This window comes from Acanthopagrus latus, chromosome 2, assembly GCF_904848185.1.
Source record: "Acanthopagrus latus isolate v.2019 chromosome 2, fAcaLat1.1, whole genome shotgun sequence".
NCBI classification, from domain to species: Eukaryota; Metazoa; Chordata; class Actinopteri; order Spariformes; family Sparidae; genus Acanthopagrus; species Acanthopagrus latus.
This window is the reverse complement of record NC_051040.1, coordinates 19,439,578-19,467,243: the sequence shown is the minus strand read 5'-3', so window position 1 is coordinate 19,467,243 and position 27,666 is coordinate 19,439,578. Positions and strand designations below refer to the sequence as shown.

The window sequence follows — 27,666 nt, the reverse complement described above, 5'->3', positions numbered from 1 at the left end:
TTGCGCCTCCCTCCTGCCCTCCCTCCTCCACCGCAAACGAACCGTCAACCACGAGACCAACCTCCACCAGGCTACAGCCACTGCCAGCCATGTCCTGCCTCTGAATAAAAACCTACTGTTTTTTTTGTTTTGTTTAGCCTTTTTTTAACGCACACGCCAAACGCGCACTCACCGCTGCTCATTCTCTTTTATGCACCTTGAATTCCTCAGCGTTAAAAAATAAAAAAACGTGTTGTTCTTCTTTTTTTTTTTTTTAAATTTCACATAAGGAGGAGAGAAGATGTCTTCCGGCGCGCAGGAGAACAGGAGGTCTGCTGGCGTTCAGCTGCTGAGCGCGGCGCTGCCGCTGCTGCTGCTCGCGCTCTCCGGTAAGAAAACCGAAAAGAGAGGTGCCAAACCGATCGATCGATCTGATACATTGATAGGGTGATCAACAGCTCGGTGGGATGATGACTCCCACACACTGCTCATTTTACCAGGCCCCCCCATCATATGTGGTTGTGTGACAGAAAGAGAGAGGGTGTGTGAGTGTTTTGTGTGTGCGTGTGTGTGTGTGTGTGTGTGTGGAGGGGGTAATGGGTGTAATCTAAGATAATGTCGATTAACCGTTCTTCACGTATTTTCCCAGGCTGACACGTCAATCCATTACAAGCCGATCGTTGTGGCTTTTGGGTTCAGCTGATTCCCGATCAGTTGTGGTTGTCCTGCAGGGGCTCATATTCCCTCCATACGTCTCTATTTAGCCTCCGTTGACAGCTAAATTAGTGGCCGGCTGTATCACAGTCTTTAAACGGGATTATGATGCACCACATAAAAATAAACATTGGCTTAGTGTGCAGACTGAATGGTGGTGTACAGTGGCTCTGTGTGGCTGAGTGATGGGCAGAGGTGGGCCTATAATGAGCTGCTAACAATGTGCTGGTAAATGTTTACAGGCCTTGTATTCAGTAGCACCTACATATGGTGTCACAGGTGAGTCTGCACAGGCGTGATGGCGTGAGACGGGGTGCAGATGTGTCCCCACCGTGATTGGTTTCGCGATGATGAATAAAACAACACAGCATCCTCCAGATGATGTGACCCACATCTGGCCAAACCCACAGCATCATTACAACCAAATGATCAAATGGGCTTAAGAGCCCGGTGCTCTCTCACAGGCGAGCTATAAACAAAGGCATCCTGCATTATACAGGCAAGTGTTGTGGTGAAGTGTATCAGCTCATGTAAAGCACTTCCCTCGCTCACTGTCGTTGTACAATACAGTAAAATCTAGTTCTGGTCGGTGACAAATGTGCAAACGAAGCAAGAAAAAATGCATCTTCTTTGTTCACTCCCAGGTTAGGGGGGGATCAATAAGTGGTCACGCCTCTGTCGCTGTTTGCCTACTTGAAATAAGTCTGTATGCTTCATGGATAAATAATAATTTAAAGATATTCAGTCGTTACTTTCAAATATCAGGGCTTGTGCATTTACTCTGGTTGCACTGGTGGGCCTAAATGACCATAATTGATGTATTATTAAGGTGAATATCTCAGCACGTTGATCGAAAACAGGGATTAAAGTGAAAATACATGTTTTTTCTTGATTTAAATCGCAGCACGCGCAACAAGAAATGGTGATAACCTCAATATACAAACAAATAAATAGATGATAATAATTAACTGCTAAAGTTCAGGTGCACTGGTGCCACAAAGGAAAATGCTCAGTTGCACTTGACAGACTTTTGGGTGCATGTGCAACCAAAATAGTTGCACCCTGAAGCCCTACTGGTAGGCCATCTTTGTATAATATGTTTTCCTTTGGCTCCCATCCCTCTTCACTGAGTCTTTGCACGCAATCCAGCAGGAAGTGATCGTTGAGCGAAACCAATAAACCACTGGTATATCAGTTTGATGGCAGAGGAGGAAGGGTTGGTTCATTCCCAGAGCTGTTGGTGGTTTTTGTGTCTGATTCGTCCACAAAACAAAGTGAGTGAATCACAGGAGAGTGTTTTCTTAAAGTAAAATAATTGGGTCGAAAAAAGTGGCTGCAATGGATCTGAGTCTTCAAAACTGTTCCTCTGTCTTCTTGAACTATCAAAAGTGGCTGTGTAGTGGTTAGGGAATTACACAGGGGGACTCGCACTGGCGTATTTTTAGACGGTGTCAGCAGCCTTTGCTTATTCACCTATGCCAACTGAAAATAGACACCCAAAAGTTTACAGTTGCCTGGGGAGCTTGTTGCATGGAGAGGCTGCTAAGGAACAAGTGCACTTGTTAAGTTTTTTCCTCCTTTCAGCAGAATGTAGCCTATGCCAAAGGAAAAAAAAGTGAATACACTCCACTGTAATTCTTAGGTAGTTGTTAGCTGGTTAATTTTTAAAATGAAAGAAAAAAAGATTTTTAAAAAAAGTATCCATTGCACTATAACTAAATATTGTCACACGCATCAGCCAAAAGTGAGCCATGTTAATTTGAAATATAAATGTAGCGATATATTTCCACAATAGATTAGGTTTTTTGAGAATGTGAGATGCGTGTTTGCTTCATGTGCTGAGCATCATATCTGGTGCCACACCCTGCGCTCGCTCATGAAAACAAGTAAGGTCATTAGAGACAGTGCTAAGAGCGTGTCTACCACACACCCTCCTGCATCCTTGCTGGGCATCGATGCATTCAGTAATGCAGTTCTATAATAATTCCACTGCAGCTACTTCGGCAGTGTGCTAACGCACCATCTGCAAGTTACTACTGTCATTTCTATTCTTAAAGACGTCTGAAGACTTCTCAAAGGTTCTCATCCATATTCAGTCAGCCCATTAGTGTATTTACTTTCCTCAGTAGCTTTACAGCTGCAGTTCCCGCGGAGAGGCACTAGAGGGCGGCACAACACTGAAAATAAAAGGCACGTTCCTTCCAACAGGCCAAAGCGCAACCCTTGCATGGCACTTCAGTTGAAATTGTGTCAGTGATAGCAATACATTTTGTCTGCAAATTTCAAACCTCCTGATTGCAAGCCGCTCCAAACAACAGGCCTGTGGTTCTGTCAGCTGGGAGATATTTCTGGGAAAGGGTTGGGGAGCTTCTTCTGCTGTGGTTTAGTTGATGGACATCCTGAGTCCCCTTTTAAGAAACCACAGGAAATAAAAAAGACTTGTTTGCAATTAGGAGAGCTACATTTGCTCTGGTTACAAATAACGTTTTAGCATAAACAGCTCAGTTTATAAGATTGATTTTATGACAGTGCTTTGTTATTGATATGAATTCTGGATGTCATTCCGTCAGCGTATTTTATCCTGACGAAAAATGTTTGATATCAAAGTGAATTATTCCTTGCCTACAGTTAAATAACACAATAATCAACATGCATAAGATAAATAAGCATTTATATTATTTGCCAATAAACCTTTAATTGACCTTAACATCATACTTTTGTATTAAACTGTGACTGTTTTTTATATTTATTTTGTTTTATTTTACTTGCTGTGAAGTCCTGCAGTTTAAGAATGTATCCTTTGGCACCTTTTTAAGACAAAATCTATTAGCCTGCTATAGTGACTAATTAACAGCTGCTGACGTTTCCTTATTTTTAAGATTGCAATAATATGGATACTAGAAGCTGTGGGTAAAGGTTAAACATTGTTAGGCTAAACTGTAATGAAGTGCAACCATACAGTCTGTTTACCTCGCTACTTTTTAACACTTACACCAGACAAAACAAAATTTTGTCTGTACCTAATTTAAAAAAAAAATGTATGTTTACAATAAAAATGTGCTTTACAATAACGATAAAGATAAAAATGTTCACATAAGAACAAAGAATACTATCTGTTGGGAAGAAGCTGTACGACAAAAGTGAGTTTCGTGTCCGTCCTCCTCTCTATGTGGGGGCTTGTGTGCAGATCTGCTGAAACACAGTGAGTGCTCTTTCAAAGTCAAAATGTGCTGTATCCTGAAGCAGCCAGACCCTCTGACTCTGCTATAAGTAGACACGACTGTCAATAATGCATAACAGTGAGAGAGTGGAGAGGAGACAAGGACACGGGATGCAAAGTACCTTTCAACTATTACTCAACCCCGTCAATATTTTCCATGTTGCGTTGTGTTAACCAGTCGTCGTAGAAGACTGTGGGCTTGTGCAGTTATTGTGTCTATAACGCTGCAGGGAAATAAGTTGAACAGTAGAGATGGGGGTCTGTGCTAGTGTTTTCTGCCTTTTGTCTTCCATTTGTACTAGTGCTTAGATAACAATATAATTACAGTCACATGTCACACAGAGTTGCTGCAGGCTTACACGAATATACTGTTTTGATTATTGCTCTCTCTGGTTCTGACGCTGATTGCTGTCTTGGTCCAAGTCATGACATAATCAGAGAAAGCCTCTCCAGCCCACAGGATTCCTGCGACTCCTCCAGACATTACTGGATGTCATATTTTTTTGTTGGGAGCTGCGCTGACTGATGACTAGCCCCTTCTTTGGCACCTCGACTGCTGCAGTGTGCAGAATGCAGTTCGACTTTCTCCAAAGCGGGAGGCAGCAGAGTTAAGCTCAGTCGTACAGAACACAGCCAGATCTAAACTAAACAATACCAGACTTCACGAAAGCACATTTAACAGTCTTCTTGTTTACTATAATTGTATAGTGAAACTATGCATTCACCTTTACACCAATGCCCCATGGTATAAGGAGGATGAAGCTTAAACTTCGCCATGCTGGCTGCTAGTATCTGTTTGAAAATTACCATACCAATATCTCTATTTTTAAAGGGTCTCTGTAACTTTTTGTCACGCATTGTTAGTTACTTATGGACATCTATAAAAAGTCTTTCAGTTGCCTATACGAGCCTGTGGATGATTTGTTGTAGTTTTTGATTGAAAAAAAGTTGGTGGACTGTGGATTTCCTCATGAAGGATTCTGGTTGGATTTGTCGCGACAGTCCAAAGGATGTGACCTTGTGAGCGTTTCTCTAGTTCCTCGTCTCAGTGCCTCCGTCCACTCAGCGAACAAAGAGCAACGGAAGCTAAAAGCTTAGAAATGGAGTCCGCGAACATAAACCAACAACTGGCTTGAAGCACAACACAGAAGTTACACATAGCTCGTTTAAACTAATACTGATACCAATGGATTACTTATTTGGATTTTATTTTGCATAAAATGCCAAAACTGAATTGTCAGTTTCCTCAAATACCAGTCACAAGTTCGAATGAAATGGAATGTTTGGGTTGACTGGCGTCGAGTAAAACCATGTTTTGTCGAGATCTTGGAACAAAAAGGATTGAATACAGGTATAATTTAATTGTAAACATTTCAGCAACACTTGGCATTGGGTTGGTTTGGTCAGTACCTTGGCCTTTGTCTTTTTGCAGCAAGTCATCAAAAATACTAAATGGTTAATTGTAACTTTTTGTCTCACACAACTGCTCAGATGCTGAGCAACAGCAGATGTGGAAGCTAAATGAATAACAAATATCTGCTCCACATCTTGGAATGGGGCTGCACAGTGGCCCAGTGGCTAGCACTGCTGCCTCACAGCTAGAAGATCGCCGGTTCGCGTCCCGGTTGGGACGCCTGGGATCTTTCTGTGTGGAGTTTGTATGTTCTCCCTGTGCAAGCGTGGGTTTTCACCGGGTACTCCGGCTTCCTCCCACAGTCCAAAAACATACTGAGGTTAATTGATCATTCTAAATTGTCCGTAGGTGTGAATGAGAGTGTGGTTGTTCGTCTCTATGTGTAGCCCTGCGATAGACTGGCGACCTGTCCAGGGTGTCCCCTGCCTTCGCCCTAAGTCAGCTGGGATAGGCTCCAGCCCCCCCGCGACCCTGCAGAGGATTAAGCGGCGTACATATATGTGTACAGATGATGGATGGATGCACATCTTGGAATGGATTTTTGTTTTTTCCTCCAGAAACCAGTCTAGGTTCCAGTCAGATCTGACATAATGGTTTACTCCATTATGCCATCATCATTAATACATAGTTGCCCTGGGGACAAATGTGCTCCCAGTTTAAGGGCACTGAAAAAGCTTTGCGGCCACTTTGCTTTAGCTGAAGACAAAAAGACTCAACCGGGGCAACAATCAGAGAGACACCTGATAGTGTTGCTAAGCTCTCTGAGCATAGTTGGCTCCTTGAAAAAACAAGAAGGAGGGTGCTCATTTGATAACCCTGGAGTGTCTGCACACTCGAGACCAGGATTTACTGCATCAAACGACTTGGGAACAGCAGCACCTCCTATACCCATCCTCAACACCGAGAACAACTGAGCGGTGATACGCTCAGTCTTTGTACATGATTGTCATGAAAATAGAGGCTTAAGTGTGGTTTTATTTTTGGAACATCCTCTAAATACTTAGCCGCAGTGCTTTTGTGCCCTTAAAGCAGCTTTAAATCACTTTTAGAAGAGACCTTCAGAGGATGCTGTCTGTGGATTTGTCAAGTTGGTCTTCAGTGGATTCCTGCTCTGAAAAAGCATTGCCATCCCACTGATGCCTAATTGGACTGAGATCTGAGAGGGAGAGATTTTGGACTTTGGCTACTGTATAACAAAAATAATTCACTGTTTTATTTGATTTCTTTAAACCATCCTGGATGGTTGTAGTTTAAGGAACAGTCCTACCTGAAAAAGCAAACACGCTTTTGTACATCTTATACTGTGTTTTAGCTAAAAATGAAGCAGGCAGAAAGAAAAGCCCCTCTATTACATTAAAACATTTAAAGGATACCTAATACATTTTCACGAGGGATTCCAAAGCCTACTGGAAAAGGTGGCTGCATACTGTTGGATAAGAGGTGTGGGGAGGGCTCAGGAAACGATGATGTAACGTACCTACCTACGTTTTACCTTTTCTGTCAGCACTGACCTTGTGAGAGTCGGGGAACAATAGCAGGAAATAGAGGAGAGTTAAGCGAGAGAAGGCGCACGTAGCACCGGAAAGTAAAGATGGGAAGAAGCACTAAAATACGTGGTATAGGGGGGTCTGTAGCTTGGAGGAGGCGAGTGAGGTGGACAAGGATGGGAGAGGAACGAGGGAGGGGCAGAGTGAGGGAGGAGTCGCACACGAGGCTGCTTCACTGCAGTATTTCATCTGTTAGCAAGTCTGTCTCTCTCTCTCTCTCTCTCTCTCTCTCTCTCATTCTCTGCATCTGCCTCTCCATCTCACTATCCGCAGGACTGCTGAGTCAGCAGGCGCCTGGATCAAACTGCTTCCTCGCACTGTATAGATCTGTGTGGGGTTTGTAGTAGCAAAGGCACGTACGTGTGGATGGGGCTTCTGTCTGTAACGGCGGCTTTTCCATTTGAGACTGCCAGTGCTAGCTGTGTGTACAGGTCAGAACAAGGGGGTGACATTGACGTAGCACAGCTAGCATGCTAAGATCACTGCTGGCAATGCACGCCTCATAGGAGAGTGTGTGTGCGTGTGTATCTGTGTGTGTGTTTGGGAGAGAGAGAGAGAGAAGCAGGTGCTACGCAGCATCACAAGACACCTGACTGTGGTGGAGCTGCGTGCATGGAAAATTGTGTGTGTGATTGTGTGTGCGTCTGTGTGTATGTGTGTGCAAGTGTGAGTAAATTATACATATGGACGATGGGAGGAGATGTAGAGAAGTGCATGGGTGTGCGTGGGTGTGTGTGTGTGTGTGTGTGTGTGCTGCAGAGAGGCAGGCCTGTGGAGTGGTGCAGCAGCAGTGGGAAGGGAGCCAGAAACACCCGACTGCAGAGGAGAGAATGGTGCAGAGTCCCATCACACACACACACACACACACACACTCACACACACACACACACATATGCATACACACACTCACTGAGAGAACGGCACAGATTCTGTCTGGGGAGTGGAAGCCCATGCTGAGACATAATGTTATAGGGGAGGAGGAAACTTGAGGAAACTAAATGATTCTTTAATTTCATTTCGAGACACATCATATGCAGTTAAATGCTTTCATCTTGTGTAACATGCCTCCTTAAGTGGCACTCTGAGCATCTGTCCAAAATGGTCTTAGCTACCACCGCCTGAGTGAGATCACGATTGTAATATGCAAAAAAACATAGTTTTGTTCTCTTTCAGTGTTGAGTTGAAGAGCATGCTGTCCTGCATTTTGGCCATTCCTCATAAACTGCAATGATTGTGATGACTGCGAATGCACCTCACAAAATAACTTAACCCCATTGCTCCAATGAAGAAAGACATACATTAAAAAGGCAGATGTCCAGAAAACACGAGTGACATTGACTTATTCAATTTAATTCTAATGTTGCCATGTGGTCAGATTTGTTGATGGTAGATTACAAAGCCAGAAGTCATCATCCCTTAGTACTTTGTCTGCCACCAGTGTACATGTGACGCGTAAATGACACCAGTGGAGCGACAAAATCTTTGAACCGCACCATCAGAATAATAGAATAAAAATAATAATTATTATAATAATATTTAATAAATTAAAGCTGCAAACAGCGATTAACGGGCCCTTGCAGTCCACGCACGTCAGGGCATGCTGCTGTCAGGGCGTGCCACGTACCCGGCCCAATTGCCCGATTACTGCGTATGCGTCTCTTAACTGTCTGTGTTTCAGACAGTGCAGGAAGGGGTTAAATGTAATTTCCTGTGTCCATGTGGTGCTGTGACTATGACTGTGTATTGGCCTATGTGTTCAGGGCTGGACTCTTATCAAACTTGTGAAATTTGGTCCAGATAGGAATGAGGAACTTTATAATTTGGTAGCCTGCTCCTGGCGGTACTAAATAATGTACACTGAAGTCCGAAGAACTCCCTGCAATCTACATAAATACAAAATGGGCAACAGGTGAAAAATCCCTCAAACTAATTTGTAGTCAGTTATGTTTTGATTATTGATTCGCAGTCAACGCACATTGAGCGGCTGCATTGTCGGAGGGTGCACTCACCTTTTAGTTGAATGTCATCTTGTAGTGTATGATATTGAGAAAAAACCTATAAATGTCATGTAAATAGGATGTTATTCTGAATTCCTGTGTCCAGTAGGTGGCGCTATGGATACACAGTATTGATGCATCGAGGTATACAGGGCGACATCGTATACATGTGTGATGAATTTGATGTACATGGGAAATTGCATGTTGAAGTTATAAGGACTTGATGCTTTATGGCGAAGCATGAAAATCGCACCCTGACACTCACCATATTTGACGTAGGCAAAAGCTTTTGATAACTTTTCATCTTGAAGGTCTGAGGATGATACTGAGTGAATTGGAAATCTGTGGTGTTCAATCTGTAGGAGGAGTTTGTTAAAGTACGAGGCATGGAGATGCAACAAAATGGGGGTGAAATGGGAACTTTGAGTCAAAATGGCCGACTTCCTGTTGGGATGAGAGTTTGGTACCCTGATGTTTTTTGTTCGCTGGTCATGATGCATATGCATACCGAATGTCGCTCACATATATCAGTGTAGGAGGCGGGGCTTGGATTTTGAATATTCCAGGGGGCACTGTAGAGTCCCCTGTTAACACCTTTCTTCGCCAGCTATCGTCAGGAGGGCATTTGCATAAATTGTACCAAGCCTGCCGTTAATCTGACCTACCGATGTGGATATATAGAGTACTTCAATCTAAAGAATGCCACCTAGTAGTAAAGGGGCTCATGGGGAAGTAGTAATCTGAGTTTCATGTCATTCGAACACACCACTGTGGAGATATGCTACACTTCCTGTTTCTAGCAAAATCTGCAGGAAGTTTATTTAATAACTTGAGTATTCTTTGAAATATCAAAAGGTTTTTGATTATTTTTTTGTCTAGAGTGTCCACAGATGATGTGTGCAAAGTTTGGTGCAAACTGGTGAAATTGCCTGGGAGGAGTTTGAAAAGTGGGTGTGGCCTATATCACACGATTCAGCAGAATTCAGGGAATGTGTGGATTTTTTGAATGTGCCACAAACTATATGGCAGTTTTAAGTCAAAATTCACTTCGATCACAGTGTCACCTAGTGGTGCAAATTCACTTTTTTGGCAGGTGTGACCCATTTTCTAAGTTTGGTGAGTTTTGGGGTATGTTCAGGCAGGGCGATGATTTGAGACAGAAAAGTTGTCATTGGAAAAACAATAGGGACCTTGCAGGTTTCCCTGCTCGGGCCCTAATTACAATTTCCCATTACCGGGAGAATTGATTGGCAGCTCAAACGGCAATATCACGAATAACGTTTCCTTTTCTTTCCTCATTGTCTTTTCCAGCAGCAGTAAAAAACTGAAATAATGATTCATCTCTCAACATAAATAGTGGAGGTGTAGTTAAAACTTGTTTGGAAGTCTGTTTTTTTTTTTCTCTTGACAAAGCCATCTATGATACACAAGCTTGTGCTGCCTTGACAAAGACACTTTGAAACAACACTTTTTTTCTGGGCGCTGACTATGTTTTGTAGCAGTTGGGAAGTATGTAGCAGGCATATTGTTTGATCCACAATCACTTTGCGGGACTTGCCCACATTAAAATCTGTTCTGGGACTTGAAGAATTCACATCACTGACTGTCAGCCTGCAAAGAGCACTCTCTGGATGGAGTGCAGAAGAAGAGTCAGCAGTTACATGGAAACCCACATCCTCTCTATACATACTTGGAGGCTGAAACTGCTGACTATTTGCACTTTTTAGTTGCTCCACTGTTCTATTGCAATTCTACATTTGATCAGCAGCATGTTCCTTTGAACGTGGAACGTGAACGTATTTGAAACAATTAATTGATAAACAAAATAGAGTTGGCAATAAACTGCTTCCAATCGACTCATCCCATCCTCTACACTCTACTATAGATAAAAGACATGAAACTTTAGGAAGCTTATAGTAATTGTATATGTTGTTTTCTATTGTTTTATTTCAATATTTAGCTGTTCCTGTCTTAGATGAAATGTTTGTGTTCACGTTCTATGTGTGCGTAGCGTGGAGGGGCTAAAAATGATTATTATTACAATTACATTGTGCTACTGTGTAAATTGACAATAGATGGACACCAATAGCCTGATGACTTGTAAATGGAGGCGAAAAGCTACAACTTACACCAGATTTACTAATGGCATGTAGATATTTTGAGAAAAAGACCAATTATCAACAGAAACATTTATTTTCTACCTAAAGTTTGCACAATGAATTCTTTAGATGTACCTGCCTTAAGCATGTATTTATATGTATGAAGATGTTGTTGGTATAAGCATTATTAACACCAGTGTTGTTTTTATTGCAGGTTGTTCAAGCATGGATGTGAATGTTGCCAGTTCCATCAATGCACTGAATGGGACGACAGTCAAAATCGCCTGCGTATTTACTTCCTGCTACAAGATGGATACTGCCAAGTTTGACATGAACTGGACCTACCAAGAAACAGCAAACGATACAGAGGACATGGTAATGTGGCTTGTTCTTATTGGTAGCCGAGCCATAAACATTAACTTAGGTAGGCCTGCAGCATAAAGGTTGTGCAACAACCAAAGCAAAAAGTGATAAAGATAAAATCTAGCATTTTTCATTCTCTTTATATCAATATCTCATTCAAGCATCATCTAGAGTGCTTGCCTACTGTTTTGCCCAAGTTTTACACATTGCATCGATAGCAGGATGCAGGTTTTGTTTACTGTTGCTTGGCAATGTGTTATAGGTTCAAGAAATAAGGTGGCCCTGGCAAACTGAAACTTAATTCAGTGCTGCAAAAAATTCCCCAGTACATGTTCGACAGTGTCAAACACTGAGTTGATGCGACCGCAATGATCTTCTAACTAAACATCTGTGTGTTCGTCTATTGCTAATAGAATCATAACAACTCAATCTCAATGCGTAGTTTTTGGAAGAAACTTGTCCAGGGAGCTCTGCGCTGACATAATTTGCTCTATTGATCTGTCACTGGCCGCTGATTCAATTGCATAAAGGTGTCAAATGGACCAAGGCGCCCCCAAAGTCAAGTGATCGAAGCCCAGACCCATTTCCATTTTTCCATTTCCAAGTTTTGCCCCTACTCTATGTTTTCGAGTGCCCCCTTGCCCTTCAGAACAGAGTTATCTGTAGTGGTTGAAATGTTACTCTGTGAAATGGGACAACCCTTCAAGCCACATTTTCCATCAGTTATGTTACGACCAGACTTTTTCAACATGGCGTCTTCCGCTGTGGTGAATTCTCTATTGTTACTGTGTCATCTGATATAGATGGAAAAGCATGGACCCTCATGCAATCAAACTAGCCATCAAATACAAAAGGGCACTTCTTAGCTGTACTTCATAGGCTAACATTAACAAACCCATGCTGCTCCCCAGCAAGTCTGTGCCGATATAAGGGGAGCGGTTCCAAGGGCACCAACTTCCCTGCTGGACTTTATTAAACTAAATTTTGTGCTAATTTATATGCTATCAAAGGGGGGATGCAACATTGAAATACATGAAAATGTGGGACTGTCATGCACAAATCAGTGATAGCAAAGTTACAGCTAGCTAGTTAGCTATGGAGACATGACCTGAAACTGGTCAATGGTTTTCTGCTTGTTGTAAAGAAAACAATTGTAATACTTCAAAACGGCAGACATTCTTGTAACCATCGGTTTGTGTGCCTCTGAATAATCTCCGTTTTGGAGGACCATGTAGCCCCAGCACTTTGCCGGAACAAGAATCAGGACACCTATTTCTAGACATGTACGCTCAAAACTGAGGGGTTGGTTATCAGTCTATTATTTTTCCAGTTATTTTCAACAATGTATTAGTAGTGGATTTATAGTTTTAATTGCTTCAGACTCATATTTGTTATGATTTTGTTGGTTGTTCCAGCTTTAGGTTTAGATCGCACAGGCACATCTGGACACATCCCGGGCTACTTGTTGGTCCTTATATAATGTATGATTACATCTATACTCTAGCCCATTTAAACTCTCTCTCTCTCTCTCTCTCTCTCTCCCTGTCTCTCCATAGTTTATGAAATTCGTTAGGAAAAAAGGAATGGTGTCTGTGCCTTCCGAGCGGTTTGGAGACAGGGTCATGTTTGCAGGGAACCTTGATAAAAACGACCTGTCATTCACCCTATCAGATGTACAGCTGGAGGACGAGGGGATTTACAACTGCCATGTGAGAAACCCCCCAGACCGCATCAAGGGACACGGTATCATACAGCTCAAAGTCGTTACTGAACGTAAGATACTCACCCTGCCCTCTATAATTTTATAGATTGTAACGCTTGCCTCAAAGATACACTCTCTGATTTTGTAACAGCTCAAATTGGCATGTCTCAGAACTTCAAATTCAAACCCAGCACCTAAACTTACAAGTGCTATTCTGTGCTAAATCAGAATGGGGATGTGCATTTTTAAGGGAGAGTGCTACTAAAAAAAACATACTGTCTGTTGACTCTCGGCTAGATTTTGCCGTCAGAGATATTACTTAGAGCTGCAAGAGCATGAAAATAGCATTCTTCACCTTTTCACTGATCTTATTCAATATTTCACCGTGTTCAAAGTGTCTGCAAAATGCATGCTTTAAGCAAACGACTCATTCTGTGTGTCCAGTTCTCCATTACTGGTCTACATCAGGCAATCAGGCACATATATATGTGACCACAGACTGAGCAGGCATTTTCCTCTGTCAAGGCAGTGGGAGTGCCAGCTATGTTGCCAGCCAGTAGCAGTTGTGTCTCATGAATTATTTCAATTGTAGTGTCAAAATATGGCTAAAAACACTCAGTTTGTAGCTTTGCTCAGTTGATGCTTTTGCAGATGATCACACAGGCAGATACAAGTTAGAGGTGGATGGACTAAATTCATTCCCATATTTTTGACCAAGACACAGATTTAAAACACTTTCACACCTGAGAATCTGAAATTAGTCATATATTTTTTTTCTTCTAAATATGATATACTGCATGTGTTGTCAAAGTGGGGCAGAGTCTGCATGTCGAGGTGTCCTTGGGCAAAATACTGAACCCCAAACTGCTACTGATGTGCTGGTCAGCACCCTGCATGGTGCATCAGTGTATGTATGTATGCATGAATTACTGTAAGTCACTTTGGATAAAAGCATCTGATAATTGCTCTAAATGTGAAAGTGGTGTAAAGGTTACCATCCTTTCCTTGTGCCTTGCAGTGATCTGAGCTCTTTGGGCCACTGTACTGAACGGATAAATGCCATGCAATAATCATATACAACATACAGTGTGTGCCATTTTGTGTGTGTTTCATGGAGCATGAAGACCAAGTGGTGATGAGTCAGCTTTTTATTTATTAATGGCCAACATGAGGTTGAACTGAGTCCCTCAGCATCTCTTTCGCACACGCATGACACAAGCTAACCCAGCAGCACTTTCTTGCTTTCCACTCTGTTTAATCAGCCCAGTAAGGCTTTTAGCCAGCATTGCACTGGTCTCCATCCTTTGACTACAACTTGTTTAACCCTTTCCCCTCTCTTCAGTTCCCCCTCCGCGAGATTCAACCATTGCAGTTGCAATAGGGGCATCGGTGGGCGGGGCATTAGCTCTGCTGATCCTGTCCATGGTGGTAGTGAAATGTCTCCGTCGGCACCGTAAACAGGAACTGATTTCAGAGGAGAAGATGGAGGAAGAGGGAAAACTGGATGCTGAAGGTGTTGCAGAGGAGGGAACCAAGTATGAAATCTCACCATAACACCTTTAATATTCAAGTAGAAGAGTAGCACCAAGATCACAATTGAGCGAATGGAATGCCACTTTTGTTTTAGTCCTTTCACTTCAACCACTTCCCTTCAACATATACAGATTTACACTGGCATATTCCACTGCTGATTGGGATGTATTGTCACTGTGTTTCTCTAATAAGTAGACAGATGCCAATGCTTTTTTACTGGCATGCCTGACAGTCTACTCGAAACACCATGCTGCTGTTGTCATTATTTCAACTTTAAAAATGTAATTTCTTATAACAAAAAACGTCGAACAGTAAACTGTAAATATTTAACATTTGTACATTCAACACTAGTTACTTGCTAACTACCAAGGTTACTAAATTTGGTGATACAAGCAAATCAGTTTAGAGGTGCAGTATGTAGGATTTTAGTTGAAAACTTTTAAAAATCAACTAAAATTATCAGTAGCATGCAATGATGTTGCAGAGATATTGAGAGACATATTTATTGAGGTTCGCATGCTATCAGGCTTACTCTAGTGATATGCTGCCCCCTTTGTTTTGAGTATGAATTCGGCAGGTGGCCAGGTTAGTCAGTTAGGCAGGCTGTGCTAGCTGTACAGAGCTAATAGTTGCCTTGCTGCCTTAGCTATCCATGTGTAGCACTGTTGCCCAGAAGACATGGTTTTCTTCCAGTATGTCATGGCACACACTATGAGTTTTTCATTGGACCTACTGGTGCAAAGTGTCACCTATCAGTGGATAGGAACAAGAGTGACATGTCATTTTCATGTTGCATACAACAGCAGCCTAATGTTAACGAAAGCATACGCATCCAAACGCAATAAATACTAGTTAATGGACAGAAGTACATTGCACATAAATTTGTATGTCAGCACCCTAGATATTGCTACCATAATCATGTTTTGTGTTTATATTTTATACAGAAGAAACAAAACAATGGCCAACAGTGACATAGTGTGGCAGTAAGCAATGCAGCGACATGTCACTTTAAACGGCATATGCCAGTATTACAGCAACATATGAGCAAGCTGTATACACCAGGAAATTGTCATTGAATTAAGAGTATACTAGTGTCCACGTTTTGTGACCCTTAATTAAACGTATACTTACACATTATTCAACGATCCAAACCTAAATTCTGCAGCTCAGACCACAAATTATGGGGCTTAATGACATATATAGTCATAGCTTAGGTTTTATCTCTTTGAGTCCTGCTATACACAACAGTGTCTGTTCAACATAATGCACAAAGAAAAACCAGACAGCTGAGACGTAACTGTGTCTATGGCTGAAGGACCCTCTTTCCTCTAAATGGCTTACTAACCTCAAACCTCTATTTACTGAAAGAGCATCTCTTCTCTTATATTTATAGACAACCATAGCTGGGGCATTTGATTGAACCAGCGGTCTGTGGAGCCCTTACCCCAACACCTCCTCTGGTAAATACATGCTCATGTCGACCAATTTGGGCTGTTGTTGTCTGTCATGAACGGCACATCTGCTGTAGAGCTTGACTTGACTCAGTATAGAAAACTGTGAGATATAGCTACGGTAAATATCACAGAACCAGCTAAAGCAAAGCCACACTGTCAGGATTTTTGCAACCACTATCTGCCCTGACTCAAGGTCTGATTCACAACAGATATTGTGATATTGTAAATGACAATACAGCGCTGGCAAACATGTTGAAAAAGTTTTGTAGCTGTGTGCAATTTGTCCTTGTTTTGCATCTGATTGCAATTTTACATGTGGCGAAGTATAAAGCACATGCTGAAATGGCGACTCACGGCAACAGAGAGGAGATCAGGGAAGATAAGATAGGCTGGTAGAGATTTTTGCAAAAGAGTACACACCGCTATTCAGCTGATGTGAGGAAGGAGAAGAGGAAAAGAGAGGGGGAATTAATGAATGAATAACATGAGGATAGTCTTCCTGATTGAGCTCACACGAACCTTAATTTCAATCAGGAGGGACTTCTTCAGAGTGAACAGTTACCTTACTATCACATGCGCAACAACAATGATAAATGTCAAAAGTCTGAGCAATTAGACCCCATCATGACCCCCTTAAACGTGCTTCACTTAGCACCAACCCCCTGAAGATGCTAATAATTTTCACTCTATCTGCATGTAGCTGTTAGCGCAGGTGTTTTTGAATTGGACTTTTTTTTTGCAAAGGGGTTAATTTGCATGGAAAGGGACTAATTTTGCACCAAATGTATGCATATTACCTCATTTAGAAACATACAAATAGCACCTGAGCACTGAGATGCATGCTATTTGCTTGGCATCGCAGTTAAGGATACATTCTTTTGTGAATTCGTACCAAGCCGTACTTTGATATACTACCTCCATCAGAACAGGACTGTGGATGTGCCATGTCCCCAAAAGTGGTAAAAATAAGTGTGTGCAAGCGTGGATATTTCTGTGTGTGTGTGTGCGTGTGTGTGTTGTGCCCCAGATCTCTCTACCTGCTGGCTTTACCTCCAGAGAGGCTTATTTATAAGGGCATCCACCAAGCATATTTAAAGTTCTGGGTCAAATTATTGTTTGTCTCTCTTTCTCTCTTTTTCTTCCAGACATGTGCGACCCCTTCCTGAAGATCTATAGTAACCACTGCTCGAAGCATCCTACACTGATTCTTCCATTATCTCTGCATGTGTGTGCGTGTGTGCCAGTGTGATTCTTTGTGTGTGGGGGTTTACTGGATGTGTCTATGTCTGCGTGCGTATTTCTATATGTGTGCATACGATGTGTTGCCAGAGGAACACTTTTCTGCAACACATATGACATAATCCTGTTGCTTGAAGTCAATATCAGTTGCATTTGAAATCTATCTCATGATAAGGAATGTTCATAGCAAACTATAAGGCTAGGGCTGGGCGGTATGACCTTAAATCTATACCACAGTATAGTTTGTAACAAAATTGCAGTATCGTAATTTCATTGCCTTCAGAAAAATTGTAAAAGTATCAATGCAGTTCACAGTGGTTTGGGCAGCAGGGCTTCACACTGGATGGAAGTGAAAAGCTCATTACACTGCAGAGCAGGAGGTTGCATGTTTATCTGGTGTGCGATGGTTGTTCGCTCCACTGTCTCACAACATCCGCAGTCCAACTTGTTGGGTTTAACATACTGTGAGATCAGCAGTTTTTCAACATTGCCTTAAAGCCATGTCTCTCAGCTGCCTGTATGGGCAATCATGTCTTAACATAGACGCACAGTTAGCTCAAGTGTAATGTTCCTTCACATCAGACAAACAACTAATATTCAGCAACTCAGCAAAATGATGTCTGTATGCGTCTCAGTGATGTCTGCTTGTGTCGGAGCTGGAGAACATTCTCAAACATTCCCCACATAAGGTTTCTTTCATTTTTTTGTTTTTTTTTTCACTTTTTCACGGAAGACATTTTGACTTATTATAGAGGGAAAAGTAGGTTCTGCTAATCATCTCGATGACGGCTCTGTTTTTAAGTGTCCCAGTAAATTATGACAGCAGCTGTGACGATAATAACTCCCTTTTCGCTATAAAGTGCATTATATCTACCCTCTCCATTTTCTTTGAGTGTAAAATGTATACTCTCTGTTGTGCCTGCAAAAACTCCTACAATGGAACAAAAAATGTATTGTCTAACTTTGATATGAAAATAAAATTATGAATATTTTGATATTTATGACCTTGTTTGATAGCATGGGGAAAAATTGACACAAAACTGAAGGCCTAATGTTTTTAATTTGATGAATATAACAAGGCTTGTGTGCTTCATGTTAAGCATAACTGCATTTACGATAAAATACCTTTGACCATACTCAAAAGAGTAGGATGAAATGGACCTATGTAGACACTGCAGGGGTTTGTGTCAACTCGCTGTCGGACACAAGAGAGCAAGGAAACCACAGCTGGCATCAATATCATGAAAAATTATATTGAAACAGTTTCAAATATTCAGCGTTGACAATATTGATATTTCAGTGTTTTTGACAACACTAGTCCAATTCATGTGCACTCCTTTTACAAACAATCTCAATAAATTATGTCACATTTTTGAAAATGTGAAAATTGCACTGCCATAGCACTGCCTCTGTCAGCAGTAACAGACAATGATAATGATTAAGAAGAATAACAATAGAGTAAACTACTGCATATCTGAACCTTTAAATAATGTCACACGTCAAACTGTCTGCTGTGAATGAGGCAGATTTTAACAGAAATGTCTTTATCTTTTGGGCCTTTTGTCTTTACTTATCCTCCTGCTTTTTTTAACATAAAACAATGTGTGTGTATGTGTGTGTGCACTTGTAAACCTAACTAACAGTGGACTTGATCGCTCTAACACTTCCACCAACAGTGGACTTGCAAGCCAACAGGGGACATTTGTAAAGTCCGCTGTAATATTCCTCTGTTAGCAATACTGACGTGTATGTGTATGTGTGCTTGTGCATATATTTGTGTAACAGGATGCAGTATGCTGATGTTGTTATTGGCCGGTAAGTGATTATATCAAAATAGACCCCTGCAGCAGATCATTTAGGACAGCTTAATAAGAATTTACGGTTAAAATTAATTCTATACAAATACAAACAGCATAGCCAAATGTTTGATATTGCTACTGTATGTCTTTACTGGTTATACCGTCCATCCCTATGTACGTGCCTGAACAAAGAAGTTCTAGTAGCAGGTCCAGTCCAGAGTTCAATCTGTCTGTTGTTGTATTCACAGGGTTAAAATTCCTCCAACACTGGATAAGGACCATGTTGTTGGAGTGAGGAGAATTGACCACACAACAACATGTTTATCAAACTCCAAAACATATTAAAGTCAGATTTAAAGTGAAAAGCTAACATTGCAACCACAATCACATAACAAATGTTGATGCCAACTGGTAATACAATATAATATAGTAATATTAATATTCATGCTGTAGGGAAAGGGGAAAAATAAGATGGCATTAATCAAAGTAATAACATGAACTACTTTAAGGTGTCCAGTGATTTTCTAGTCTGTTTCTAGTCTTTCAGTCTAATTTTCTAGTCTGGTGAAGCCAAACGGAACCTGAATGTGTTTGAGAGTTCAGAAAACCAAGGCAATGACAATATACACAAAGATTTGTCAACTAATCTACTGACAAACCACAAGACAAACAACACAATAAAACTAAACTATCGATGCAACAGGAAACAAATATAGGCCAAATGTAGCCTAGGCAGACCTAAAACATTCACAATGCAAGCATCATACAACAGCTGAGAGTGTTGGTTGGGGGAGTTTTTTAAATAGTTAAGAACCATGACCAGTAGCCAATTTGAGAGGGCCACGATCCCCTTTGCGTGCAAAATGACCAAAATGTATCCCCTTTGTTGACCTGCCATCCCTTTCAGGGAAGTATCCGTTATACCTTGAGCATCTGATGAGGTTAAAAGCTGACTTCAATATGTTCCTTCAATAGCAGAGGTCCAGCATAATGTCATCAGCGCAACTGTTCCTACCCTCTCGTAAACTTTTTAACCCTGATTTCTTATTGAAAAAAATTAACAAATGTTGTTCAGTTGAGGTGTCAATATTTAAAATTGTGGCACTCTCTGACACTGAATGACACTAAACACTGTACAAAAATTACTGGGGTCACACATATGTGGCAATAAGTCAGTAATAAACATGCTATACCAGGGTTTAAAGGTTGTAAACAAACAAGCTATACAGAACCAAAGTTAAACAGTAATCCTTACCATGATTCATCATACAGAAAGTTTAATTGAATTTAGAGCCAGTAGTGCAGGAAATAACCATCCTATCCATATACCTAAACAACTGAATAGATCTCCCAAAATGACATATATTACCACTGGTGTTGGCAGCCTTGTACCCTCACTAATTTGTTCTTGGTAAAGGCTTTGCAAGATAACTACTTGGTTAGGGTAGAAATAAACATCATGGTTTGGATTGACTTCTCATTAGCTTCTCATTTCAGACAAGGCACAAACAACAGTCTCCTAAATTAACGCCTTATAACAAAAGTAAATATTGGTTGTGATGACCTGCTTGAATTGTCAACCTATATTGTTGTTTTTATGAGGAGGACATGCTCAAAATAACACCATATGATCCAAATTAAAATATAAGATGCTTGAACAGTACAGGACTAACAGAGAAGAGCCTCCCGAAAAACGATTGGTTTTGTTATGGGCTTACCACGCCAATGGACGATTTTGGTGTTACCCACTAAAACAAGTAGAATTTATTATTTTTGCGACTGTAGCATGTCAGTGTACTATACTGCCATGAATGCATGTCAAAGAGTGCATATCAAAAAGAACAAAAGAACAAAAAAAGAATGAAAGAAGAAACTTCTGTTAGGTTTTTGGAGAAAAACACAAAAAAGTGAGTCAGTCAAAGCATGTTTAAGCTTTCACTCTATGTATTACTCAGGTGGCACCATTTATGAAATGTCCTAAGGACTGTATTTTATTTTGATTTAATTTTTATACAAATATTTTGCTTGGATTTGTAATTTATATTGTCAGACACATTTGGTTGTACTTGACAAGTTTCATCTGCCTCCTGTGAAATATCAAGAAACAAATAAACTTTCAATATTTCTTATAATGGAAAGAAAAGCTTCCATACAGACTCTTATAATCAACAGTTTTTTTAAATTCTAACTCCAACGAGAAACCTGTTTTATAGAGATTTTAAAAGAAACCTGTTGAACGATTGCACCATAGTACAAACAAAGTCAGTGTGTATTTTAAAGCCGATTCAATATTTTAAAAACAGTTTTGAAACTGACAGCCTAGCTTGGTCTCCAAAGTAACGCCTTGACCTCAAAGCGGTAATTAAAACTGTAGATATTATTTTGCACATTATACCATTTATACAAATTCTAATATAATCAGAACTGAGCATGTTGATATAAGGGGAATAAGGAAAATGTATAAAGCTCACTTTATTAATTAAGATGGAATATTGATATGTGACGTTCAAACATGGCATGGTGATTGTCTGGTTAAATGGGAAATGTATTGTGTACTTATTTGATGTTTTTTTTGGTTGGAGCACCTTAGAAAAAAAAATCTCAAGATTATCTATATTTAATGTCCATTTTACATGTTATAGCATGTGAGCTTTGTTTATCTCTGAATGTCCTACGATGTTTTAAGTATATTGTCACAACAGGCCTAATGTCTGTAATGCCTCAAGCTGGTTGGCTGTGTTATCCAGTTGTAGGACTGTGGCAGTGCTTTCAGATTTAGAGGCCTGGCCAGTCTGAGTTAAAAAAAAAAAAAAAAGAAAAACTGTGTACAGGTCTATGTTTAGGCCTATTATTATTTTTCTATTGTTGATGATGTTCTGATTTATGTTTTCTACCATTTTGGGTGATGTATTGTGTGAATTCCTGAAACAACAAAAGCACATTGTTGGCATCACAATAATATATTCACAATTATGTGTTGCTCTGTGATGATCAATAAAGTTTATATGACCATTCAACAACAATCATGCCATGAAGAACAACAATGAAATGGTGAGTTAACAAATTTATCAAAATAGTTGGTGAAATGCCCATAATTGTAGAGTTGTTTGGTTGTGAGAGCCCCTGACCCTGTCACCTTTCCTAGTGCACGGTTGTGTGTGTGGGTGTGTGTGTGCGTGTGTCTGGTCATGCATGTTTAAGTTGCAGGGTCTTGACCCAGATGGTGATGGCAGGCTAACATTTAGGGCAAAATGCAGTTATTTAGCACGAAGGTTTTTGTTGGCAATATGAATTTACGTACATAGATGTACATTGTAAATACTAATTTCTCAATCAAAAACAAGTAAACATTAGTACTGTACCATTTACTAGAAATATTTATCATTGTGCATCACTGTTTACCTCTGGCTATGAGTTTGCCCTGAATAGTTGCTCTTGTGTCACTTTAAATGTTAGTGAACACCAAACCAATGCTTGCACTGTGCTGCATCTGAACAAGCAGCTGTCATTACATTATGTCTTTTAAATAAAGATGATTTAGGAAATGTCACTGTTTTGTGTACCTTTTTTAATCCATACACCACAGTCCTTAGCTATTTATTCTGTTTAAGTTTACCTAGGGCTAGAGCCTATTCGTATTTACAATGGTCAAGAAAGTCAGAACAGCACTGTAGGGTTACAGACCTTCGTCAAATTATCCCCAAATGTAAGGGGGGGGTACCCTGATACAGTGGATGGCAGTGTGGATTTTAGCAGCCGGTTAAACCAACGAAGAAGAGGAGGAAGATTATTTAATGCTGTTGGCTTGACCGTAACTTCCTCTGCGAAGAAGACTGCTGGCCTCATCGTCAATATCAAGCTGCCACAAAGAGCGCCAGGGCTTAAAGCCAGTTTTTGTCCTGGCCAAGCCATGTAATTACCTCATCATGTGATGCACTGGGGGCTTTTTCCCAAACGCTAACATTGTTACAAGATGCATCTGTAAAATGGTAATTAAAGCCTTCCAAACCCCACAAAATTACTTGTTTTACTCTCAGAATTTGGCCAATTTGGTCCAATATAATTTGGTGAGTCTAGAAGAGCCGCCTGATTACATTTTATCCCCGTCCATGTTATATCGGTATACCAGAAGTCTCGAGTGCACATGCCCTATGGCACCCCAGCTGGTCAGCCACCGCCACAATTTAAATTTTGTAGGAAAGCCCGATGTATTAATAAAAATATTGCGGCCATGTACATCAGTCCTATTGAATATGTTTGTTTCCTCAATATTTGACAAAGTCATGATACTAGGTTGGTGTACCACCATTCTATCAAAGGATTGAAAGATAACATCTACACCCATGGACAATCACATCATCTAAACACGAAATGAGGAAACACACAATGCCTAGGGGAAACAAGTCATGGGGAGACATGCAATCTCCACACCTCAAGTCCCCAGCAGGGGCCCAACTGACTGGTGGATTTGAAGTCTTCATGCAGTACTGTGCCGCCTCAATCTACCATAACCCCTTCATATCCTTTCCCTCCCACAGTGTTCCATTTGGTTTAACAAATCGTCCTCTGACACATCAGCCTGCCCTTTGTTTCTGAGAATGCCATATCACTTACACAGAAAGCCAAGCTGTACTCTGATCTCACCAGAGAGGACAACCTGGAGCTGCTCCGTTGAGAATCAGCCAGAGGTGACTTTGTGAATGTAGAGTAAGTATTTTCAGCCTTTACAGATTAACAGGATTCAAGAAAACATCCCTAGTTTGAATTTTTAACAGACACAAAAACACAACACAAGGCAGTTTATATCACTATGATGATTTTGACTTTCAATGCAACAGTCCTGAGGTGACCGGTGCGACCATGGCATTCACGCTACAAAACTACCAGCTGTGTGCTTGCAAGCACTTGATTGGCCAGCGCAGCACTATCCATTGTGACTATGCAATACATTGCGCTTACAGTTAAACCTGGTTCAAGTGGTTACTGGATGACCCTTTGTTTTTTCCTGCCTTTGCACCCCCACTGCATCAACCCTGTTGGGAGGAAGGGATCTGCATTTTGTCTGTACACGGCTAAAGAATTGTTTCATTGATCTGAATCGCAGTTTACAGCATTTTTTCCCCCACTCATAACAACATAGAGTAGGTGCTGTCCATTGTAAAGCAGGCCAAAGTGCAGCCTGACGATTTGAACCAGAGAGTGAAAAAATACTATCCACCTATTTTTAAAAATATGTACGTATCTGTACTATGTAAATAATTAGAAATTTGCTTTCTTTTGTATCCATACACTACCTTTAAAGATGGCTTAGTCTGCTTCCTTTTTTAAAATCACATTGAAGAAACAACTATGGAAGTAACTAACTATTCAATGTTCAATGTCAAAATCAACAACAGGTGAAACATAATTAAACATTGGCAATAAAGGTGTATCACACACTTTAACACTTAATACAGAATAATCAATCAGATTTTAAGATCATATGAAACATTCTTGCGGGTATATGAAGCAAGGGAAACGGATGAGACCAAACAGGTGCAATTAAACATGTTAGTTGCAGTTCCACTCTGCACACACACACACACACACACACACACAGAACAAGAGATCTTGCAATCGTTCTTTCTATACTGTACACATGCCAACATCAAGCATTCTCAAACTATCCTCCCTACGTCCAACTCCAAAGTATAAGACCATAAAAGGCTGCACAACACCGCCATGTGAGAAGCAGCAAATGCTCCAACATAAAATCTCCACCAGGAGACTGGCTGCATGTCCTGCACAGGTTACACTACATACTAGCAGTGAAGTCTGTTACATACAACTCCACTACACACTTCCAAAGCAGGTGTGAGTGTGAGTTAGTGAGTGAGTGTGCGTCAAGATCCAAATGTACCGCAGACCTGCACTTAACTTTAGATGGGACTCACCTTTAGATGGTCCCCCGTTCCCCCACGACAGACAGGATGGATGGACAGACAACAGGAGCAGAAATCACAGGGACAAAAAAGACAGGAAAAAAAGAGGAAAGGATGAGCAGGAACAGGTGAAAGATTTACAAGCATGCTACAACAGAGAAGAAAAAAAAACAACAAAAAAGGTTAAAAAAAAAATGATAGAGAATGGGTTTTGGAGCAGACAGATTGACCCACTCAGATGAAGTAAAAGAGGAAGGACAGAGGAAAACGAGAGAGGCCCACCCCACCTGTCCTCTTCCACTCAGGCTGCTTTCTGAAATCTGCTCACTCACCGGCTGGTGCAAAGAGAGAGATAGAGAGAGAGAGAGAGAGAGAGGGGGAGAGAGATAGAGAGAGGGAGGGAGGGAGGGAGGATTGGAAGAGGAGGGGGGATGGTGCAGGTCGTTGTGTGGGGTGAGAGGAAGGTTAATCAGAGTGGGAGGTGAAAGTGGGTGGTGGGAGAAAATAAAGGTATGGAGAGAGGAGGGGGGGGGAAGAGCTCAGTGTCGTTCTGTGCTCGGACCGGCTCAGCTGTGTGGCTTCACTGCAGCATTTCACTGCCTTGGCCGTCCCAGAAACAGATCCTCCCTCCCTCCCCTCTCTCATCTCACCTCCCCGCTTTGCCTCTTGTCATCTCTCCTCCCCTCTGCTCCCATCGTCCCTCCACCTTCTCTCCTTTTTCCCTGTCCACTCCTCCCTCGTTTTCCTCCTTAACCTCTCTTCCCTCTCACCCTTCCCGATCCCTTACATCCACCCCTCCTCTCATCGGTGTAATGTCCTCTTTCGCTCCGCCTTTCTTCCATACAAAGCGTCCAAGGTCACCCTGTCCAGAGGTGTGTGTGTGTGTGTGCGCACACACACATGTGACTGTTGTGGATATGCAAGGATGCACATGTGCATGTATCATGTACCCTCTTCTTACATACATTTGTATTTTGCTATTTACATATTGTTTCTGTTTATCTGAATGAAGCTTGCCGCATTAAGGCACCATATTGCTGTCACTGCCCCCGACACACGCTTGAACCCGGGATGATATCAAATGTCAAGTAATGGATCACTGGACAACATGTTGATGTGTCCATGGCCATGTATGAGTGTATATGTGAGAGCTGCAGAGATCAAGCATCCATCATGTTAGCTGGATTGTTAAGAAAAAAAACAGGGGGCACAAAACAGGAAGTGAGAACTGGAAAAAAGGGGGAGGGGGATCTTTTATTATTTTGAAATATGTCACACGTTAGATTTATTTGTGTTTTTTTCTTTATCTTTTTTTTTAAACCGAGATGCATGATAAAACACAGAATGATCATTACATTTATCATTGAAAAAGCAGTATAATAACTGGCAGGCTATGAGATAATCACAGAATACACCTCAACCCACAAAGTGCCAAAACTCTAGGGAGCAGAAATTGATGCCAAAACATCTCACATATTTGTGGTGCCAAGTCATCAGAGAAATGACAAAAATGTGTTGTATGTTGCCAAGACATCAGAGAAATGTGTCGTCGCACTTCCAAAAGGCAATTATGTGTTGCAGTAAGAAGAGACTTTGTTGCCGCTCCTTTGGAAAATCCATGTCAGTGTATCAATGCCGCTTTTTTCTAACATTAAATATTATACAGTGGATTTCTATTGCTCTTGGGGAGCGAATTTCAGTTCTCGCAACCACACAAGAGAAACAACCCGAGAAACTGAATTAATTCTATAACGCAAAGGTATGCAAAGATATGTTTTTAGTGGCTTGAAAGGATTCAAGCACCTGTGCCTGCAGGCAAGCCAATCTGCAGCGGTGTAGTGGGTGTACTGAATCTGAAGTGACTGTGGTGATTTTGTGCATGACAGATCTGATGCATGAATCATTTCCTGTGAGATGTGGCTGGACCAACAGGTCAGGGTTCAGTTATGTTCCATTGCACAGTAGGTGATGATGGGGTTCTACCTGGCAGATGATGAGCAGTTCCGTTTTGGCAAGGCTTTGCAAGACTGCGATGCGTCAATCAAAAGTCAGTTCATCCAACGATTATGTCCAGCAAGGCATTTGAACTCTCATGAACACTAAATGCTTTGCTTGCTTATGTTAAGTGACTACCAGTATATCTATCGAGCTTTGGTTGTGGCCCTGTGGGGCCTATGACGTCCGTGATGACAGTGTTGATATGTAACTCAGCAGGTGAGGAAGTCATGAATCCTGTAAACGAGGTCAGACTGCACATTCGAGTTGAGGACTTTGGTGATCGTTCACTGCCAGCATCCTGTGTTGAAGGCTGAGCTGAGATTGATGGCAGATGCGCTACGACCGTGTAATGCCTGGTGACTCCATGTTGTGTAAGGTGTTGTAAATCACACCACTGCTGCCCCTGTGCACCTTGCAGGCAATTTGTAAGGCATGTAAAGTAATTGTGCATTCGCATTCTCCTCGGATGGTACCCATTTACAGAGCTGGGAAGCTGTTCTTCCGACTTCTGCATGTTTATGATCGATTATGTGGAAACGTGGACGCTTCAGAGAAGATTTACGTCACAATTTCAGTCACTCCACATGGGCAGCAACTGATGGTCACAATTTGAAACCATCTTACATGGATATGAAAGACATGAGAATCAACTGTCTTTCTGGTCTTCTAAAGTCACCAATGCTGACG

The 27,666-nt window shown here is 41.3% G+C and overlaps 1 protein-coding gene across 2 annotated transcripts; it reads left to right on the top strand.

The window, feature by feature from the left end:
* Nucleotides 1–63: 63 nt before the first annotated feature.
* On the top strand, nucleotides 64–22,610 carry scn2b (sodium channel, voltage-gated, type II, beta). Of its 2 annotated transcripts, XR_005072657.1 has the most exons (6): nucleotides 65–368; nucleotides 11,185–11,345; nucleotides 12,890–13,106; nucleotides 14,378–14,570; nucleotides 15,962–16,028; nucleotides 17,168–22,610. XR_005072657.1 is itself a non-coding variant. In XM_037087272.1 (5 exons), exons 1-5 carry the CDS (start codon nucleotides 281–283, stop codon nucleotides 17,196–17,198), a joined length of 690 nt encoding a protein of 229 aa, XP_036943167.1. In that variant the 5' UTR covers nucleotides 64–280; the 3' UTR covers nucleotides 17,199–22,610. The 2 variants fall into 2 exon arrangements, 1 of the variants encoding a protein (XP_036943167.1); XM_037087272.1 differs by lacking the exon at nucleotides 15,962–16,028 and having other exon boundaries at nucleotides 64–368.
* Nucleotides 22,611–27,666: the final 5,056 nt, after the last annotated feature.

Excerpts from the sequence above, each read along its gene's own strand:
- scn2b (XM_037087272.1), top strand. The coding sequence starts at position 281 with ATGTCTTCCGGCGCGCAGGAGAACAGGAGGTCTGCTGGCGTTCAGCTG. Across the intron at positions 369-11,184 it reads GCTGCTGCTCGCGCTCTCCG|GTTGTTCAAGCATGGATGTG; the intron begins GTAAGAAAACCG and ends TTTTTATTGCAG. Across the intron at positions 11,346-12,889 it reads CAAACGATACAGAGGACATG|TTTATGAAATTCGTTAGGAA; the intron begins GTAATGTGGCTT and ends GTCTCTCCATAG.